Below are 10,474 nucleotides of genomic sequence, written 5' to 3' on the forward strand. Positions count from 1 at the left end.
TATTAGTCATGATAACATCGTATTGGCGATCCGAAAGTCACAAAATTTTCATATCAAATGATTGTAAACAGTGGCAGAGCCTTTCTAAATTGTTTGCGCAAGCGCACGAAAAAGTCACGCGGGCACTCGAAAAATCGCTTGGGCGTTCGAAAAAGTCACATGGGCGCGAACAAATTGGCGAAAATACGGTCGGGTCGTTCAGATGAACGCTCCGAGCGTTTGTGTCTTGATAAATCTCCCCCATAGTGTTGAGCACATTTTTTTTGACAGGCATGGATTCGCAGTGAATATCTGCATTTCGGCATTGGCGAATTGTTTCACGAAACAGGGGCACGGTCGCATCAAAAAAAAGGGCACGGTCACGTCAAAATTGGGTGTGGTCACGTAAAAAGCATTGGCAACAAAAAAGTTAGACGCGGGCGACCAAAAAATAGACGCGGGTGAAAAAAAAGACGCAGGCGACAAATGAGTTTTATGAATTTTTCGCCATTTTGCCAATCTTCTTGCCGTTTCGTGAATTTTATGGCGATGTGAAACGGGGCAGATTCGCTCATCACTAGTCAGACATATTGCCCCAAAACGTTACATGGTTTGCACTCAATAAACTAGCCGGGTTTATCCCACTGAAACAGCACTATTGTGCCAATATTATGGCTTGTTTCGGATTACATGGGAGGGTGCCGATCCCTCATTAAATACTGAGCACCAGGCGGAATTTATGTGGCAAGGCCAGGGTGTGCTGGTGAGTGTTACAGTTCACTTGGTGAAAATACACACAGGTATAGTGAGTGTGTTAAGGCTCAAATACCTTCAAAAAAAATTGCCAAGACAAAAATGTTGGCGAGAAAAAAATGTCACTGATACAAAAAATGGCCATTGACTAATGCATTTGGAATAAAAAAAAAACATTGAGTGTAAAATTTGTCACATTGACTTCAACGCGTTTCGCTAATTTTTCAGCAGTTTTTGCAGATTTTTCTGCGAAGCGAAACAGATTTACTAATCACTAATCAGGATCACTATTAACTGGGGTCTCCTGCCCAAGGCTATAGTCCTATTTCTTCCCTTCTGATCATGGGCCATACTATTTATTATATACCCTCTTTGGTAGCGATGAGTGAATCTGTCCCATTTTGCTTCGCCAAAGAATAAGCGAAACTACAGGAAAAAAATTTTGTCACGTGACTTTTTTGCTGCCCGCATCTTTTTTTTGTCGCCTGGGTCTTTTTTGCCACAACTGTGACTATTTTTGCCGCGACTATTTTGACGGGACCGCAACTTTTTTTGACTCCATAGGTTTCCGGATAACGGATCCCATATTCGTATTAGGGAAAAATCATAAAAATATAAGAAGGCTGTTATTTTTTTTCCAGAAATATGGCAACTGCTTTGGTTTCCACAGAACTCTTTTATTTCCTAGAATCTTCCGTCATCTGGGAAAAATGTAATATAGAGAGAGGGATCCTCATCATTCCCTAAGCAGTTTAGACTATTTATTATTCTTAATGTGGGGGGGGGGGGGTCCCACAGGTCTGCAGTCATTATCTGTAACATATAAAACCAGTTGAGGAAATTCATTTCAGTGTAGGTGACACTCAGTATCTGTGAGAGAAAATGGCGCCCTGAGAGAATTACTATAGAGATGGTTGTTTATATGCAAAGACTTCACTGGATTCTCCTCTGTACAGTGTGGGTTGTGTGCCCAATAACTATAACTATCAGCGAATGTTCTGCTTCCAGACAGAGTTGCAGCCTTCCCAGTGGGAGTATGAATGGATATATGAGCCGCCCAGGGGATATTATAATAGGGGGCACGTTTAGAGTTCATTGGGACAGAGTCTACAATGACCTTCATTACACAAGCAAACCCCCAGAATTTGAGTGTCAGAGGTAAGGAACTTGTCCTTTATGCCCTCCTACTTGTGCTACTGGTAGCGATGAGCGAATCTGTCCCGTTTTGCCATAAAATTTGCAAAACGTTAAGAAAATTTGCAAAATGGCGAAAATGCATTTGTCGCGTAATTTTTTTTTGTCGTCAACGTCTATTTTTTTTGTTGCCCGCATCAATTTTTTGTCGCCCGCGCTTTTTGACGCAACTGCGTTCTATTTTGATGCGACCGCACCAAAATTGACGAGCAACAAAAAAAAAAATTTCCGCGCGATTAATTTTTCCACGCCAATGGCGAAATGCAGAAATTCACTGCGAATCCATGCCTGCCGAAAAAACGCTCAGCACTAATGACTTTTTTGACGCAACCATGACTTTTTTGACGCAACCATGACTTTTTTGACCCAACCATGACTTTTTTGACGCAACCACAACTTTTTTGATGCAACTTTTTTCTCATTCTGTGAATTTTCTCACAGTGAATTTTTGCGCCCGTTTTACGAAAAACATTCGCCAATGGCAAAATACAGAATTTTGCAGCAAATCCATACCCGGTGATATATTGTGCTCATCACTAGCTACTGCCAATAGAAGGAACCTAGTGGGTTCACTGAGTGTGAAGGTCATTGTTTATGTTTCTGTCGATAACTGAATGGATACTTAGGGGCAGATTTACTAATCCACGAATGGTCCGAAGGTGTCCGAATGCGGTTTTTCATAATGATTGGTATTTTTGTGACTTTTTCGTCGCCGTCACAACTTTTTCGTATGTTCCGCAACTTTTTAGTCACCATCGCGACTTTTTTGTGTATTTTACGCGACTTTTTCGACACCGCTGCGGAAAAATCGGATTGTTTTTTCCGCCATTTACAATCGTTCAATACGAAAAAATCGCGACGGCGCCGAAATAGTCATGCAAAATATGATAAAGTCGCGCCGGCGACGAAAAAGTCGCGACAAATACGAAAAATCACAATGGCGATGAAAAAGTCGCAAAATTTTCGTTTACAATAAGATTTTTTTCCTTTCCTGGATTAGTAAATCTGCCGCTTAACGGAATGTAAACTTTCCTTCCGTGTATTACACCATTGCTGTAACTTGACATATAGGTAGATTGGCTTATAGGTAAAGAGAACTAAAATCCAACAAAAATTGATGAAATATAAAATTCTGGAGATTCTGTCTCCACAAAAACATTAACAAAAGAGTCCAAATCGGAAATAGGAAACCTTTTCAATTTCCAACGTTGAATGTATTTAGTTCTAGTCATCTTTACATCAACTTGGCGCCGCTGCCAACATTCGTTCATCCCCGGTTCACACACATTCAGTGAATGAAAAGCATGTAATTTACCCATGGAGTTTAGTAGAGAGACACAAAAGAATCCTTCAAGTCTATGAAAGAACTAAGTGTAACAGAGCTCGGTGGGAAAGCAAACTGTGGGGCAGCTGAAGGAGCAACACTGAAAGAGACTGTAATATAATACTGTATAACGTAATATAATGTAACGTAATATAATATAACGTAATGTAATATAATATAAGAAATCCCATATTTACAGAAAGGATCCTTCCAGCTAGTGTGGCTGTGACTAATACAATAAAGGGATTCTTGTGAGGGGAATATACAGGGCAACTTTAGGTTATTAACAGCAACCATCTCAAAGGAGAATACAATAGGTGAACTTTAGTGATGAGTGAATCGGTCCCGTTTCACTTCGCCATAGAATTCGTGAAACGACAAGAAAATGTGCAAAAAAACTGCAAAACGCATTTGTCGCACAACTTTTTTGTCACCTGTGTCTTATTTTTGTCTCCAATTTTGGCGTGACCGTGCCCAATTTTGACACGACTGTGACCAATTTTGACGTGACCGCGCCCATTTGTAACGAGACCGCACCCAACTTGAGGCGACCGCAACTTTTTTGGACGCGTTCCGAATTTTTTCGGCTGCAAATTTTCATAGAAGTTTCGCTAAACAATTCGCCAATTGTGAAATGCGGAAATTCACTGCAAATCCATGCCTGGAGAAAAAATTTGCTCATCCCTATTGAACTTATATGATTCTTTTCTTTTTTTGTCTTTGTAACTTTAGATTTTTATTGTTTTTTTGCGAGGTTAACAAGGCATATTTAGACATTTTATACCATTGTTCATATATGTATCATCAGTAGTAGATAAACAACAAAGAACAAAAAAGTCAAAAAAAGGGGAAAAAAAAACAAAACAGTGATTTATATGGTTCTTTTCTAAACTGAAATTCAGTCCAAATTCATAGCAATAGTGAATCTGTCCCGTTGCGCTTCGGTGAAAAATTAACAAAACTGTGGAAACATTTGTGAAAAGCGGCTATCATGGGACTTTTTGATGCAACCGCAACTTTATTGACTTGACCATGATTTTTTCCCCACTCTGCGATTTTTTTTTCGTGGTGAATTATTGCGCCCGTTTTGTGAAAAAATCTATCAATGGCGAACCCATGCCTGCCGAAAAATTTTGCTCATCACTACAGAGCAATTATGACTGCTAGCTAGGGATGAGCAAATCTGTCCCATTTTGTCAAAAAATTTGTGAAACAACAGTAAAAAATCTGTGAAACACATTTGACGCTCGACTATTTTGTCACGTACATCTTTTTTTTGTCACCCGCGTCTATTTTTCCGTATCCACACCCAATTTTACATGACCGCAACTTTTTTGCTGCGCGACAAATTTTTCCGTGCTGAATTTTTGGAATTTTCCCGAATCAAATTGGCAATGGCAAAATGTGGAAATTTGCTGCGAATTCATACCTGGTGAAAAAATTCACTCAGCACTACTGCTAGTGGCAGAAGAATGCATTCAACAGTGTTATGGAAAAACATTTCTGTGCTGGATTTTCTGAATTTTCCTGAAACAAATCGCCAGTGGCGAAATGCGGAAATTCACTGGGAATTCATACCTGGCGAAAAAAATTCACTTATCACTACTGCTAGCGGCAGAAGAAATGCATTCAACAGTGGAAAAGTCTGATACCAAAGGTTATTATGCCACAACAGGTGGCCCAGCCCTCAAGTCAGGGGGGCGGTGCCTGCAGCTGGACTCTAAACAATAACCCGGTAGATGTTGATAGTAGGTGATCAGACCTGCTTTAGATCTTTAACTCCATTGGTACCAGAATGAAGGGTAACATGAATTCCATCATGACATCCTTTTTGGACTACTAAGGGGGGGGCATAGGAAATCTAAATACACAGAATTTATTCTTTATCAAAAGAAACCTTAAATATAAGTTGTAGAGGGGCTGAGAGCTGACCAAAGATGGTGGAAGGTAGGGAAAGAGCAAACTATTGATTTGCCTCTTGGTTTGCACACTAGGTTTGCTATTGAACACTACCAGACCATGCACGCCATAACATTTGCAGTCAAGGAGATTAATGACGACCCTAAATTGCTGCCCAACATTACCCTGGGCTTCCAGGTTTTTGACACTTGCAATACTTTGCGGCGAGCGGCACAAGGAACTCTTATAATGCTGTCGGGAGCACAGGAGATCATCCCCAATTATAACTTTCTCTCAAAGGCGCCTCTTGCTGGGATTGTTGGTGATTCTGGATCAACGCGATCTATATTCATGGGTCAGATTTTAGGACTGTACCGATACCCACAGGTAAATAGAATTTATCTTTAAATAAAAGAAGAATTTGTGTTCTTCTCATGTTAAATATGTCACTGCTTTTTTGTTCCAGATCAGTTATTTTTCAACCAATCCTGTTCTTAGTCAACGTGACTTGTTCCCTTCCTTTTTCCGTACCATACCAAGTGATGAGTTCCAAATGAGAGGTCTAGCCCAGCTGGTTTCTCATTTTGGTTGGTCTTGGGTTGGTCTCTTGGCCAGCGATAATGATTATGGTCAGTCTGGACTCCATATTGTAAAGGAGGAAATAATTAAAGTTGGGGTTTGTGTGGCCTTTGCTGAGAATATTTTGACTGGTCTGCCCAACAGAAATGCGCCCTACCTTGCAAAAATCATTAAAAACTCAACTGCAAAGGCCGTAGTTGTTATATCTTCTGATCCCGACTTTGTGATCGTGGTGGAGGAGATGGTGAGACAGAACATCACTGGAAACATCTGGGTGGTCAGCGAATCGTTGGCAACATCAACTTTACTTTCTCAACGACTATTCCAATTCGTTCTATCGGGAACTATTGGATTTGCCATTCAAAGTGGACAGATGCCAATGTTCAATCAATACCTCAGAAATTTCGACCCATCAGATTATCTTCATGATCCATTTATAAGGGAATTTTGGGAGCAAGTTTTCTCGTGTAAGTGGATAGAACGAGGCAATTCAGTCATTGTAACAGACAATGCTACGGCCAATGCATGTACAGGTAATGAAGAGTTGGACGCTATCTTTACTGAAGAAGAACACAGATTACCCCTCAATGTTTATACTGCTGTGTATGCAATTGCATGGGGTCTACATAGTTTGCTTTATTGTACACCTGGAACTGGATCATTCTATAATGGCTGCCGGGTCAATATTTCTTCTTTTCGATCTTGGCAAGTAAGAATTTTTTTTTATTATCTACCCATTTAAAAGGATAATTTTTAAGGTATTTATAGAAAATATTTTACTTTTTAGCTTCTCCCTTACATTAAAAATGTCAACTTCAAGACCAAAGGTGGGAGGCAAGTATTTTTTGATGCAAACGGGGACATTCCAGCTGTCTATGACATTGTAAACTGGCGAGTGGGCGCCAAGGGAACATTGAAACAGGTCAAAATTGGGAGCTATGATAGCAGTTCCCCAGATGGAAAAACTTTCAAAGTTGATGGTGCTGCTATTACGTGGACCAATGGTGAGAACCAGGTACAGAAAGATATATATATTTTCATATACGCTGTACTACACAGCAGCAAAAGTATTTATATGGATATTTGGAAAGAAAAAGGCAGGACAATTTATGGCGACAGTACCAGTTGTGTTGGCGTGTGCTTGGTGTGCTCTCTGCCCTTCTGTTTGATTCTCTTCCTTACCCCCTAACCTCTCATTATATTGTATTGCAAACTCCCCAAATACCTTTGTTGGTTTTTCTTTTTTGCCATCTCACGAAACTGCTGCAAAAAATTGTGTGGCAAAAATGTGCCAAGTGAGAAAAAAGTTGCAAAAAAAAAAAAAAAAAGTTGTGGTCACGGGAAAAAAAATACTGTGCATCCAAAAAGTTGCATGGTAGCCACATTTCGCAATATTTTTGCCATTTGACAAAATTTTCAGCAGGCAGATTTGCTCATTACTATATGGTAGCACCCTGTAAACCAGGGGTCCCCAATTTTTCTTACTTATGAGCCAAATGTTAAAAGACTTGGGGAGCAACACAAGCACCATAAAAGTTTATGGAGGAGCTAAATAAGGGCTAAGATTGGCTGTTAGGCAGCCTCTATGCACCCTATCAGCTTACAGGGGGCTTTATTTGGTAGTAAATCTTGTTTTTATTCATCCAAACTTGCCCCCAAGTCAGGAATTCAAAAATAACTCCCTGGTTTGGGGGCACTGAGAGCAACATCCAAGGGGTTGGGGAGCAACATGTTGCCCTGAGCCACTGGTTGGGGAACACTGCTGTAAACCTTGAAAGTGTAATTTTTTTTTAATCCTCTCTTTTTTGTGGCAATGTAGCTTATAAATTACCTCCCCTCTTAAGAAGGTACCTAAACTGGATGGAATTGGGTTGGAAAATTGAGTCACTAATTTATATAACCAGATTACAGTTTCATAGTTCAAAGGGAGGCAGAATAGAAGGGTAACTATTTCAAACACCCCAAAAATAATTGTTGAATGTTGGAGGAATTTGGAGCATATAGAACAAATGAAGCCAAGTATGGGGAAAGTATTGGAACTCCATGCAGATAGTGCCCTGTGTAATTATGTAATGAGGCTTTACTGACTGGAAGAATGATGTTGTTGGTGTTACTGGAACATTGTTGCATACTTCACATGACTTGGAGATAAGTTGAAGGTTATGATTTAGGAGGGGTAGGGTAAATAGAAAAAGAGGGGTTGTAGGTTTTAATAAAAATGGCTTGATGCTTTACAATGGATGAAATCGGTGGAAGACAACAAGCAACATTCTTTTATGAGTTTGGTAGATGCCATTTCATAAAAATATGGAGGAAAATCCTGAATGCTATGGGGGTCATATGACTGGTCTAATTGCCATTTGTGAAATAGAAGGCCAATATGGTTTTGTTAAATAGAAACTAGTTAACAGGTGCTAAAAATCATTGATGATGATAATATTTTTAGCTACAAACCCTACATTTCAATAATTAATTACTATAACTAACACATTTTTGCAAGACCCTTATTTGAAATTGATTAACCTAAAGCACTGAGCACCTTGATGATGATGATATTGATGATGATGATGATGATGATGATGATGATGATGATGATGATGATGATGATGATGATATTGATGATGATATTGACGATGATGATGATGATGATGATGATGATGATGATGATGATGATGATGATGATATTGATGATGATATTGATGATGATATTGACCATGATGATGATATTGATGATGATGATGGTGATGATGATGATTTTGATAATTTCAGAAAATAATTTCCATGATTGATGATGATATTGATGATGATGATGATGTTGATAATTTCAAAAAATAATTTCCATGATTGATGATGAAATTGACGATGATGATACTGATGATGATGTTGATGATAATTTTGATAATTTCAGAAAATCATTTCCATAGGTTCCTCTATCCAACTGCAGCCCAAGTTGTCCTTTGGGGTTTAGAAAAGTGACAGTACCAGAAAAACCCCTTTGTTGCCATGAGTGTGCCCGGTGTCCCCAGGGGCAGATTTCAAACCAAACAGGTAGTGTAAACATTGTGTCTATGATTATGTAAAAGTTAGTATGCACCCTATAAACATTTATGTTCTTCAGATGCTTTGGAATGTCACCCATGTTCCTGGGACACGTGGCCCAATCTACAGCAGGACAGATGCCTACCAAGACCTACAGAGTTCCTTTCCTATGGAGATCCTTTGAGCTACAGCTTAGCAGCCACTGCCATATTCTCTTCTCTAGTCCCACTTGTCATATTAGGTGTTTTTATTAATTATAAAGAAACACCAATAGTCCGAGCCAACAACTATCCAGTTAGCTGCCTTCTCCTCTTTTCCCTGTTCCTCTGTTTCCTTTGCTCTTTAGGGTTCATTGGTTACCCACAGCCTGAAAAGTGCCTTCTGCGCCAGGTGGCATTTGGGATGGTTTTTGCCCTCTGCATCTCCTGTGTTCTGGCCAAAACCATCACTGTTGTTATTGCCTTTAATGCAACCAAACCCGGCAGCAGGTTAAGAAAGTGGACAGGGGTGAAGGTGCCTTATTTCCTTATTTTGTGTTGTGCTTTAATTCAGCTTTGTATTTGTGTGATTTGGTTGATTTTCTTCCAACCTTTCCATGAACTTGACACTGACACCAAGCCAGGAATCATCATTGTTAACTGTAATGAAGGATCATCAACTGCCTTCTGGTGCATGCTGGGATACCTTGGCCTCTTGGCCACCATCAGTTTCATTGTTGCCTTCCTGGCCAGACGCCTCCCTGACAGTTTCAATGAAGCCAAATTGATCACATTCAGTATGTTGGCTTTCCTCAGTGTGTGGGTGTCCTTTATCCCAGCCTATCTCAGTGCCCGGGGCATGTATACTGTGGCAATGGAGGTCTTTGCCATCCTGTCTTCCAGTTGGGCTTTGGTGGGCTGTATCTTTGTGCCAAAATGTTTCATTATATTGTTCAGCCCCCACATAAATTCTAGAGAACATTTTACTATTAAACCCATAAATAAAATCTAGCAACAGACAAAGAAAAGAAAGTTGCTACAAGGCATTACAGTTATATGTTATTATTCTTAGTCCGTATCCCATTAAAAGTTTTCAGTATAAAGCTGTCCAGAAGTACTAATTGCCACCACCATGGGCAACTCCAGGACAGACTAACGGTAACTGCAAGGAAGACACCCTCCCACTATGTTCCTTGTATTACCAGTGTACTCCTACTATAATCCCATTGCTATTCTCCATTGGTAAGCAGAACATGTTGCTGTTGTAGGGTATTTATATACAACTTTCCTATAGGAAAAAGTGTATTACTGAGTATGATGTTGACACATACTGTGGTAGTACAGAGATAAGAGGTTCTCTCTCTCCAATAGTATAGCAACAGGAGCTTCATGAGGTGATCTTCTACATTCAGACGTTCTAGTGCTTTAGGCCAAGCAAGACTATTGTAACAAACTATTGTACAATTGGGATTCTAGTGGGGTTATGGAATAAAAGACACTAAGCTTGCCCAGGTGCAGTAACCCTTAGCAACCAATCAGCAAGTAACATTTACTAGTCAACTGTTTAAAAGCAAACATTGTATTGGTTGCTATGGGTCACTGCTCATGGGCAAACTTACTGCCTTCTATTACTTATGGAGGTTGGAGCCTTGATCAGGTCTGCCATTATAGAGAGGATGTATACAGATGCAATAATGGAAGCGCATAAAAACACAAAACTAAAACACAT

The 10,474-nt window shown here is 39.7% G+C and overlaps 1 protein-coding gene across 1 annotated transcript; it reads left to right on the forward strand.

The window, feature by feature from the left end:
- Positions 1–5,269: 5,269 nt before the first annotated feature.
- Positions 5,270–9,757, forward strand: LOC108646253 (vomeronasal type-2 receptor 26). The gene is made up of 5 exons (XM_018092710.1): positions 5,270–5,536; positions 5,616–5,972; positions 6,516–6,743; positions 8,653–8,776; positions 8,847–9,757. Exons 1-5 carry the CDS (start codon positions 5,270–5,272, stop codon positions 9,755–9,757), a joined length of 1,887 nt encoding a protein of 628 aa, XP_017948199.1.
- Positions 9,758–10,474: the final 717 nt, after the last annotated feature.

Source organism: Xenopus tropicalis, chromosome 3 (genome assembly GCF_000004195.4).
Source record: "Xenopus tropicalis strain Nigerian chromosome 3, UCB_Xtro_10.0, whole genome shotgun sequence".
NCBI classification, from domain to species: Eukaryota; Metazoa; Chordata; class Amphibia; order Anura; family Pipidae; genus Xenopus; species Xenopus tropicalis.